This window comes from Rousettus aegyptiacus, unplaced genomic scaffold, assembly GCF_014176215.1.
Source record: "Rousettus aegyptiacus isolate mRouAeg1 unplaced genomic scaffold, mRouAeg1.p scaffold_m13_p_1, whole genome shotgun sequence".
Classification (NCBI taxonomy): domain Eukaryota; kingdom Metazoa; phylum Chordata; class Mammalia; order Chiroptera; family Pteropodidae; genus Rousettus; species Rousettus aegyptiacus.
The window spans coordinates 17,662,963-17,674,505 of NW_023416284.1; the positions used below are offsets into that span (position 1 = coordinate 17,662,963).

The 11,543-nt window shown below is 49.3% G+C and overlaps 1 protein-coding gene across 1 annotated transcript; it reads left to right on the forward strand.

The window, feature by feature from the left end:
* The first annotated feature begins 3,157 nt into the window (after window positions 1-3,157).
* RAB42 (RAB42, member RAS oncogene family) lies at window positions 3,158-4,619 on the forward strand. The gene is made up of 2 exons (XM_016132153.2): window positions 3,158-3,399; window positions 4,073-4,619. The coding sequence occupies exons 1-2, from the start codon at window positions 3,170-3,172 to the stop codon at window positions 4,494-4,496; spliced, it is 654 nt and encodes a 217-aa protein (XP_015987639.1). The 5' UTR covers window positions 3,158-3,169; the 3' UTR covers window positions 4,497-4,619.
* Window positions 4,620-11,543: the final 6,924 nt, after the last annotated feature.

The window sequence follows — 11,543 nt, forward strand, 5'->3', positions numbered from 1 at the left end:
TAATTTACCTGCCCCCAAATCACTGACTTGTCAGCACATTTGGAAGAAAGTCTCCACGATGGCCTCCAGGGCCACGGATGATTTGGCTCTTCCTCCTCTCCACCATCATTACCCATGACTTGCTTCCTCCTTCATTCTGCTCCCTCTTCCCAGTCTCTCTGCTCTTCTTGGAGCACCCCTTTGCCTGCTTTCATGTCAGGGCCTTTGCTCTTGCTGTTCTTCCTGCCTGGAACTGCATCTTTGTTATCAACACACATGGACAGTGCACTGTCCGCGTTTGGTTCCTTGACAGCCACAGTACTCACTCCCTACTTCTCTTGAGTTTCTGTTCAGTTGTCACCTCGGACTACCATAATTTGATATAACACCCTGCCACCCCTCAAGCCATTTCCATGCTTATTATAACACTTACTGCTCCCTGTCATCACATTACATATGTATTTATTTATTCTCTATTACCGTGTGAGCTCCCCAAGAACAGGAATTGTGTCTTTTTATTTTCACTGCTATATAAGTAAGTGCCCGGTATGTAAGAGATAGCCAGCACTATTGAAATAATTACTATGTGAAAGAATAAATTAATGAATAAAACTTGGCCCAGGCAACATTGCTAGCAAGTGGCAGTTGGAACTAAAATCCATGTCTGTCTATTGCAAATGTGCATAACCTTACCTGCTATGTTATGTTGACTTTCAGAACTACCCTGTGAGTAGGTGCCATGGGTTGCCTCACTTAGTAGAAAGGGAAGCAGGGGTAGGAGGAGAGATGACTTGCCCCAGGCCACACAGTGAGTCTGTAGCAAGATCAGCTGACATCTGGATTCAAGGGCCAGGTGCAGACAGAGGCAGGCACATGACCCCAGCCTACAGCAGAAAAATAGGGGAGAGGAAGTTCAAGGAACCCAATGCTGACAGTGCACTGTCCACATGTGCTGACCACAAAGACTTCTGGGAAGGCTGGGTTCAAACTGCATTTCAAGCCATTTCCTGACTCTGCCTTTGCCTAGCTGCCCTTCTTTCCTGACCTCCCCAACTCCCAGTTGTCCTTGGAGACCCACCTTCAGCAACACCTCCTCCAAAAGGTCTTCTCTGACCCTATACCTCTCTGAGTCCTGCTCTATTGTGATATTTGACTAATTGACTGACTGAATGAATGAATAGCACTTATCTACTTTCATTCATTCATTCAACCATAAATATTTACTGAGTTCCTGCTTTGTGTCAGCATTAAGGATACAATCATGGTCTCCTGCCCTCAAGGAGTTTGATCCTATGAGGGAGACAGACATCACAGTGGACAAAAGGGCACATGACCTCAGTGGCCAGTCAGTGAGGGGCTTCCTAAGACCTGAAGTAGGGATTAGTCCTCTGAAGAGCAGAAGAGGAGTGTCCCTGGCAGAGAGCTGAGAAGAGGAAAGATGCTCAGCAAGGCTGGCGCTCAGAGCACCAGTGGTAGGTAAAGAAGGGGCTGAGGGCATCTGCAGGGACCTGACATAGAAAATATTTTCCAGCCTAATAGAGTGAGGTGGAGAGAATGTCTTGATGGAGGAACTGGTAAGGGCAGGTGAGAATGGAGCAGACTTCCCGTTTGGGCAGAACCGGCAGAAGACTATCCCTTCAACACACAGATCCTTCTTGAGGTGCCTGGATTTCTTGTGGTTCCTGGATTCTCAGGCTTCTCTCGCTCCTATTCCTGGAGGTAGGAGGCAAGCAGAGACTTATTCCTTTAGGTTTTCCCTGCAGGGGGGCCAAGGGCCAGGATTACTTGGAGACCTGACAGTATGGCTACTCATTGATTTGTTCAGAGTTGGCCAGAAGAAAACCTACGCCTTCCCAGATCCTCAAACTGTCTAGCCAGAAACAGAAATAGCAAACAAGGTTTTAGTGTTGGGTAGACTTGGAAGCGAGTCTCAATCTTCCTTGCTGGTTACTTATTTGAACCTCAGTTTCCTCATCTGTAAAAATGGTCAAGATAACAACAACTATTCACTTGGCTGTGCAAGGAGGCACATTAATGATGTGATATTTGCAACAATGAGGACTCCCTACCACCCTACCAATTTGCCCAAACAAGTTAAATTGTTAAAATCCGCTTATCTGGGACCAGCCAGAAGTCCAGCCTTGATGTCCTGGGTTGCCAGAAGGCCGGACTAGAAAGGATGGAATGGATCTTGGAAGCAGATGTGCCTACCTTTCCCTTGCTCCTAGCTCAAGTGGGACCTGACACCGTGTCCTCTTGGGACTTACTTTGCAGGCTCCTTTTGTGGGACATGGAAAGAGTAATGAAGAGTCAGACAAACCTGGTTGTGAGTCCCAGCTCTGCTATGTGACCTGAGACAAGCCACACATCTGAGCTTCAGTCTCCTTAGCTCTAAAATGGTCACACTATGGCCCTCTCAAAGGGTTGTTGCCCACGCAAGATAAATAATTGACCATCTGGCCTCTTAAATGTTAGCTGTCCAGTCCACAGGCCAACCGCACTCTCTCTGGAATCACAGTTGTCTGTGTCTGTCTTGCCTCCTTTACCTGGCTGTGTCCAGTTCTTCTCTGGGCCTTGGGGTCCAGCTCAGGTAGGCTGGGAGGAAGCAGTGGGGGCTTGTAGAACATCGAATCTCAACAGTGAATGGGAGGCACAGTGGGGCTACAGGAAAGGGGCACCTGGGCAGAACTTCGTAGCACCTAATAAACAAGTTTTCTAGAGTGGTGCCTCCAGGTCCAGCAGCAGGGGCCCAAGGGGGAACTAACAGGAAAGGGACGTGGAAAGAGAAACCATCCCAACGGATGTATGAATGGCCGCTCTAGCACGGTTCGTCTCAGGCCAATGCATGTTTGGTTATCGTTGCTTCCTAGACGTCCTTCCTACCTTATGTAGTTTAATTCTCTCCATCCTGTTAAGTAGGGGTTACTATTATCCCCATTTTACAGAGGAGAAAACTAAGGATCAGAGAGAGTAAGTGACTTTCCTAGCTGCTTCCACCAGCAGCTTCCTCGGGGATCGGTCCCCTCGTGCTGAAAACGCCCCAGGCTCCGCAGTCCTTTGTGTATATTTGGTTGCTCAGTGGCCGCCTGGGGCTGCGGCGGCGGGGGCGGGGAGCGGGGCGGGGCCAGCCTCCCCGGACTTGGGCTGGGGCGGGACAATGACTGTCTGGCTGGGGGAGTCCAGACAGGCCATGGAGGCAGGGGACTGTTACCAGTTTCGGATCGCGCTGCTGGGGGACGCGGCCGTGGGCAAGACGTCGTTGCTGCGGCGGTACGTGGAGGGCGGGCCCGGGACCCCGGAGCCGGAGCCCGAGTCAGCACCGACGGTGGGCGTCGAGTTCTACAGCCGCGCGCTGCAGCTACGCGCGGGTCCGCGTGTCAAGCTGCAGCTCTGGGACACCGCGGGCCAGGAGCGCTTCAGGTGCGCCCGGTGGGGCAGGGTGTGGAGGGTGTGAGCTGGACCAGGAAGGGACGAAAATGAGGGACCTCGGGTTCTGGGATCAACACGGTCCACAGGGCCATGGGAATCCCCCCGAAGGGCCAGCCTCAATGGCCAAAGTAGAGGTGTGGGTGACCCTGCCTGGGTGTCGGATCATCCACTCTTAAGCCATTCAACCTACAAATACAGCTGGTGGCCAAGCCCCTGGGCCAGATGCTTGAGACCTGGTGCCTCCCTAGGGGAACATTCAGGCCTTAGGGGTAGGGGGAAGAGACCTCTGACATTGAAACCGGAGGACTGAAGGATGTGGATGAGCCCACAGAGAGGGAGGTGTCAAGAAGATGGGAAAGGAGAGACTTGTGTTGGCCTAGAAGAATCCGTAAGAGTTTGCCAGGCGGAGAATGGGGATGCAGACCTCAGCAGGCCGCCTCCAGGAATGGAGGAATGCTCAGGAAAGTATGTGAATCAAACTTGCTCCCTAACTGGGGAGCATGTAGTCTCTTGGGAGAGACATAGACTCCGGGAAGACTGAAACACAGGGCAGTGTGAAATAGGGGGTTGGGGGGCGAGGCGGTCAGTGGATGGAGGGAAGGTCCTGCTTCTGGGGGTGTCTGAAGGGATAAACTTCTCCTAACTTACTCCCCAACCCCATTAGGTGCATCACCAGGTCCTTTTACCGGAACATGGTGGGTGTACTGCTGGTCTTTGATATGACAAACAGAAAGTCCTTTGAACACATCCGAGACTGGCACCAGGAAGTGATGGCTACTCAGGGCCCTGACAAGGCCATCTTTCTGCTTGTTGGCCACAAGAGTGACCTGCAGAGCACCCGTTGTGTCTCAGCCCAGGAGGCGGAGGAGCTGGCTGCTTCTCTGGGTATGGCTTTCATGGAGACCTCAGCCAAAGATAACTGCAATGTGGACCTGGCCTTTGACACGCTCGCCGGCACCATTCAGCAGGCCCTGCAGCAGGGGGATATCAAGCTGGAGGATGGCTGGGGGGGCATTCGGCTCATCCACAAGACTCAAATCTCTAGGCCCCCCAGCAGGAAGCAGCATGCAGGCCCATGCCAGTGTTGACTTTGGGAGGGAAAGGGTTAAGCAGTGCTAACCTCAGAAATGCTGCTGGGATGGAGAGAGTGTCTCTCTGAAGGGCAGATAGCAGACAGTACCCAAAGCGTTCATATAAAGTTTCCTGGCACAGTCACGTCTCTTGGATTTTGGGGTCTTAGAGCTCAGCCCCTTTCCACCAGGAGGGTCTAGAGGCAGGTATGCAGCTTCCTGTCCTTGAGCTCGTTTCCTCATAATAGACCCTACCTGGGGCAGGGAGGATGGGGATGCATGAATGAGATAATAGATGGGATATGCTCAGCCAGAGCCTGCCACATGCTGAGAATTGAATGACAAGAACTGTCATCACCACTCTTTCTTCTCTTGGCCAGAATGTGGCCATTTCCAGCAGTGTTCTTGGGCTTGGACGCTGAAACTCAGCGTCTGCACGCCTCTGCACAGGCAAGGGTGGGTGCAGGGAATTTCAGGGCCAGCCTGGCTTGGAGCCTCCTTAGGTCCTCAGGCTTGGATGAGTCTGAGCATGGGATTAAGGTGTGGTTGTTGCTACCCAATGATCTGGAAAGCCCGGCTGAAGAACTCAGCCTCCACCCCTACCGCCATCCCCATCCCCACCCCCCACCTGGTGGAGGTGCTGTGAAGATGAGGAACCACACTCTTTGGGAACTGCCCACCCCTCAGGGTGATCTAAGCAGGGAGGGGGCAGCCCTTTTGTCCCAACTCCAGATAACTCTGAAGGTCAAACCTTGCTTTATCACTCATTGTGGGGTCCATTAAAGCCACTATTGTGATATCCCTCTGCTCAATCCTGCTTTCCTCCCCCAAGCAGATATTAATCTGAATAATGCAGTTGACTCTTGAAGAGCATTGATTTGAACTGTTTGAACTGCTTATACGTGGATTTTCCCAATTGACTTGCACAATTCAAATGCACGTTTTTCAAGGGTGAACTCCATGGCTGGGAATCTGCGCATGCGGAGGGCCAAGTATGGTGATACGCAGATTTTTTACTGTATGGGAGGTCAGCACCCCTAACCCCAGAGCTGTTCAAAGATCAACTGTAAATGTCTACATACTAATCACCAGCTCAAAATCTGCTTCCTGGGGAACCTAATATGCAACAGAAACTGCCAGGCAGTAATCAAGGAAGGCTTCATAGAGGAGATGGTAGTTATGTTGGAAAGAGTCTCAACATGTGTAGAGGGAGTGTCTTAGGGATGTCATTGTGCCAGTGGGCACAGAAGGGCATGGACAGTTGCCATAGCAAAAAGAACACAAGCACTTAACTTACTTTGTGACTTGGGGCCAGTTATTCTACTTCTTTGAGCCTCAGGTTCCTTCTCAGTAACAGGTGACTGCTAATCTCCATCTTAGGACTCTTGGGAGGTTTTCAATCAGGGTAAGTTTCTTAGCTTCCTCCCCAGGGCAGTTGGGCCAGGTGAGTCTCCTATATACTGCCTTCTCCCTACTTCCTTTTTAAAACATCTTCACTCATCCTTATGACGATCTTGCAAGGTTAGCACGATTTTCCCCATTTCACAGATGGGAACATTGGGCCAGGAAAGGGTAATGATTTGTTTTAGAGCACATTATCATTTCTTCATCAAAATTTTTAAGGTGAGCATCTGTTTTGTTCTGGGCTTTGGATTTATAGCGACGAACATGACAGAAAAGCCTTCCTTGGGGCTGACATTCTAGCGAAAGAGAGAAAAACATGAAGTAATAAGTGAACCAAACTATTTCCAGCTGTGCTATAAAGACCACCGATGGTGGAGATGGGACTGAGAGTGATGGGCTCCTTTAGAGCAGCTGGTTGGGGAGGGCCTCTCTGAGGAGATAACTCTTGAGCTGAAATCTGGAGAAGGAGCCAAGCTAATGTAACAGTGTAAAAGTGCATTTCAATAACATCTTCCTTGTTTACATCTCCCCTCTTTATTCTGGCCATGACTACTTTGGAAAATATGTTGTTATGGTTATTGGTATCAATTCCTCAGTAAGTCAGCCCCAAGGACAGGGCAGAGAGTGATATCTCCAGGTGCCAGCTGCCTAGGAGAAAATAGCTCCCAAGGCTCCTAAGATGAAAAATAAAACAGTATCGCCACCGGAGTGTAGATAACAAAGCTGTCCAGCAGAAACCACATTTCTTTGTGTTAGATGCTGACTGCCAACATCTGCTTCTGTAATCTGCTTGCATGCGTCACCAAAGCCCACCAAGACATAGTTTTAGGCTTTATAAGCTGCCTCCTTCGGAGGGTCAGGGCTGATTCTCTAGTGGGGAGAATCAGTCGCCAGCCGACTAATAAAGGCTCATAATTAATCTCAATTGACTCTGTGGGTCTTAGATTTGAACGCGCCACAACACTAAAAGCAGAGATCTGGGCAGAAGAGCTGCCAGCACTGACTGAGCACCTCTTATGTACTGTGTGAGTTAGGTACTAAGATTATTCCATTTTTCTGATATGGAGACTGAGGCTCAGAGGTGAGAGCCTGAGACAAATAAGATCTGGGCACTTTCTAGGAATTTATGGGAAATCTGAGCAGCTAGAATGAAGTGAAGAAGGTGAAAATGCCCTTCAAGTTGGTCTGTGGTTTTTAATTTCCAGGAGTTTCCCCAGACAGAAGTGTAGGTCTAAACTGAAGCTTGTTTGACACATAACAGCTAATCCTGGGGGTGGAGGTGGAGATTTGGCTGTCAGGTGCTCAAAACAAATCCCCACAACCCTGGAGAAAGAGGAAGAAAAAATTAACCCTCTCCCCTCTGAAAATCCTGGCTGAGCTTTGGAAAACAAGCCTAAAGCCCCAGCTACCCAGACTAGGATCCACCTCCAAGGCAAAGATCAAGTCCATTGTCCCCAGCTGCCTCCCTCCAGAAATGTTCAGCAGGCTGGAGTCACACATCTCTTTCTCAGCCTCAATTTCCCATCTGTAAAGTGGGGATGTTAATAGTTTCAAGTCTCACAATGTTGTTGAGAACTAAATGATATATGAACCCCTGCCACATGGTGAGGCTCATGTACCATGAGCTATTTCTATTGCTAATGGCTTATTAACTCTGCAGCAACCTTGTGAGATCAGGCTGATCTTGTCCTTTTCATAAACAAGGACCTAAAAGTCAGGGCAGGAAACTGATGTGGCTGAACTTGTGAACTTGGGCCAGCTTAGTGCTCCAATAGCCTTATCCACCCCTGGGCCTCAAGGTCCTACCAGGCCTCAGGTTTCTGATCCCACCCTCACAATGCCCCTCCATGTGGCAAAACCTCTGGAGACTGTAAGTGGCTTTGATGGGGATGATTCTGGCTAGAGAACAGTAGTGGAGGGAAGGGCAGAGGCTGAGAACAGTAGGCTGACCTGAGAGATGGAGCCTCACCTCCTACCATTGTTCAGAAGCAGGCCCTCCTGGAACAGGCCCCAGTTTGTCAATATTGTCACAGTTCAGGCCTCCTGGTCTCTAGTGTAGACTGTGTCACTCCTCTTGAGAGTCTCAGGCCTCTAGGGTCTCCTTGGTGATTCAACATCTGCATTGCTGTAAGGGATCATGTTAAATTACAGATTTAACCTACCTGCTCCCTTCCTAAAATCTTTCCTGGCTTCCCGTCCCTAATCCCAGGGCCTTGGACCAGTTGGTGGCCTGTTAGGAACTGAGCACCAGTCCCTGATGCCTAAAAGATTGGGGACCACTGCCCTATAGATTGACATCCAAATCCTTTTGCCCAGTCCTGCCCCTTCCTGTGTGGTGCTCGCTTCATTTCCACACACTTTGCTCAACCAAATTCCAAACCACCTGAAGCCCTGGCCTTTACACATACTGTTTCCTTTGCCAAGGAGCCCCCGGCCCTCGCCCCTCTCCCTGTGTTATCTGATCCATTTGCAATACTCAAATAACATCTCCTCTTAACTATCACATTATCCTAGCTGCCAAAATAGGACAGATCCACTATGCATTAATCATGGAACTCATTTCATCTCCCCAAGCCTCAGTAGACTCACCTGTAAAACGGTGGAATACCTAATTCACAAGGTTTTAAAAAGGATTAGATGAAAAATCAAAGGCAGTGCTTCTCACACAGTGGGAATTCACAAAGTGGAAGTCCCCTGATTCTTCCCTTCAGAGTTTTGCTGTTAATCACTGTGCTAGAACAAAGTGGTACCAAAGGAACCACTTTGGGGACATAACAAGGATTCTAGACTCTAATGAAGTTCTTAACAGGCCTGACTCCCTTCTGGAAATGTGGACTGGGCTTTGCTTTCTTACTTAGGGTAAAGTTCCAGAATCTTTCCTTTGGGTCTATCCCTGGGGCTGCATTTGTACAAGCCTCAGATTGGCCCTGCTCCTCCCTGCTGTCCTCCTGCACCCCCCAGACAACCTCTCGTAGCACCAGTTCTGCTTCATGATCCCAAATCATTCTGTTGAGACACTACACAGAGGGCATCTTTATTGAGAGCGTCTCCCAGATGGTGAGGGTGAACTACTTTGTACATTTGTAAAGATTGAGCCTGGGGCCCAGGTGAAGCTTCAGTTCTGGGACACACTCTCCAGTGAGTGTGGCAGGAACAGGTCCCTATGCCTTGCTTTCTACACCACCCATCCCTGATGGGGAAAGCCCATCCACCAGGAAGCGAAGAGACAAGACAAGGGGCCTTGGATGCCATGTGGAAGGATGGACTCTGGACCAAGAGCACAAGTCTGAGTTCTGGCCTGCCCAGTGATCGAGGACAGGTCACATGACCTCTCTAGACCTGGATGTTCTTAACTATAAAACATGGGGCTGCACTGGATGACTCTAGGGGCCTTTGCTTTTGTAAGACCTTAGTCCAGCTTTGCCTCCTTCCTCCCTCCTTCACCTCACGCAGGCACAGGGGACCCTCTCCAAGGTGGCTTCCTGGTCTCTTTGGTGTCCTTAAAACTCACCCCTGTTGTTGCAACCACCCCCTACCCCTACTTTTGGTCAATGCTTTCTCAGGAAAACATCTCAAGGCTTATTCTTTTACCTTTAGTCCAAATTAACTGTAGCAACTTCCTGGCTAGTCCCCTCCTGCCTGTTTTCAATTCCACTTTCCACACTGGCAGCCAAAGTGAGGCTTAAAACATGCAAATATAATCACATCAGTCCTCCATCTAAAACTTCACTGTACATTACTTGTATAGTGGTTTTCAAACTTTTTGTTTATATTCCTGTTTTCAGCATCAGAAAACTCTTGTCAGATGGAGACTTTCTCATAGCACTAAAATGACTAACAATTAAGATACAGCTTGCTCAGGCTGAAGAGGGGTAGGAAGCCCAGAGTCAGCCCGCTGGGCCTACCGCACTACACCCTCTACCCCTGCAGGACATACATACACACAGTGTACAGCCTCCAAAGGATGTGCACTGGACCACACCACTAAGCCTGAGCAGTGTCCAGCCCTCAAGCTTACTGCTTATCCTCTCCTAATGTTGTACCCTGTGTTTTAGAATCATTGATGCGTTGACTTCATTACATGTCTGGGCCTTTGCATATGCTGTTCTCATTAGTAACTCATTTCTTTGTCTCCAAAGGACTTAGACAGTTTAGGGCACAGTTAAGAGTACAGGCTCTGCAGTCAGATGGACTTGGCTGAATTTCAGCACCATCACTATTAGCCGTGATCCTGGGTACTTAAAACTCTCAGTCTTAGTTACCTCATTGGAAAATGAGATTAAATGAGATATTGCAAATAGAGTGCTTGACACATACTAGGCATATTCCTTCTTCTCTAGGCTTCTTGGGAAAACACAAGGAACTTATCCATGGAAAGTGCTTAGCACAGCACATGGCACCTAGTAAGCACTCTACAACAACTTCCCCAAAACTGGAGAGCACAAATCCATCACCCTGCTACCCCTCAAGCACCTCAGCATGTGTTAAGTCCTTTGCTTGCTCAGCACTGTGCTAGGCTTTGTGGATCAAAGTCAAGTGGGCGTGGTTACTTAGCTTAGTGAGGTCGAGGGCCTCATGCCCAGGGTGGGTGGCTGAGCCGCACCAGAGATGGATGGACACAAGTCAGAAGATCCTTTACAGATCACTTGGTGACACCCCTCTACCCTGTACCCCCACATCCAGTTGCCAAGGCCTGCAAGTGCACCACCTTAAACAACCTTCAAACTTATCCCTCTCCACTTAACTACCACCACTTCAATCCAGGCAATAGCCTTGTAACGAATCTCTGCTTCCACAATTGCCCTTTCTTCCCCCTCCGGTCTACCTGTTCTCTATTGCCTGACCAGTATCTTTACAAAATGCAAATATGACTACGTCATGTTCCTGCTTAAATCCTTCAGTGGTTCCTGTTACTTTCTGGGTAAAGCCCACTCTTTGCTGGTACTGCATGACCTGGCCCGACTCGCCTCACCACACTGCCTCAGGGTTGGAATATATGCAGTTCATGGAAAGTGAGCCTCATCCCTTCAGCTGGCTCCCTCAAATTATGGCTCAACTGGTCAGACCCCTTCCCTCTGGCCCCATGAACTTCTTTGCAGCCTCTGTCTCAATGACAGTTTTACATTGCTCCCTGTGTTTTTTGTTCATCACTGTAGCCCACTGCCAGGCCCAGGCTCAGCTCATCCTTGCTTGCTGAGTGAACAAGACCCTCCATATGCAGATAGGACAGGACTCAGATAAAGCCACTTACCTGTCACATGGCAGATCAAGAATTGAGGTCTCTTGACTCTATCCCAGCTCTTTCCATTAAATTGCTCAAATTCCTTTGTCACCTTCAAAAATATGCCTTTCCTCCATGAAGGATTTGAAACTAATTCTGGGTTCCTTCTTGACTGCTGGGGTCAATGACTTGCTCCTACTATCAAAAACTCGGCTGGAGGCTTTTTGCTGTTTGATATCACCAACAGAATACCTTTTGGGAGCATCACCCGGTGGCATTGAGAGGTTCTGGAGAAAAGTGAAACCCTTCAACATCATCTTCCTGGTGGTAGGCCACAAGAGTGACCTGGTGGCTGAGTGACAGGTCATGCTGGAAGAAGGGGTAAAGCTGGCTGCCTCTTTAGGCACTGTGTTGAGACCTTAGCCAAGAGCACAGCCTTT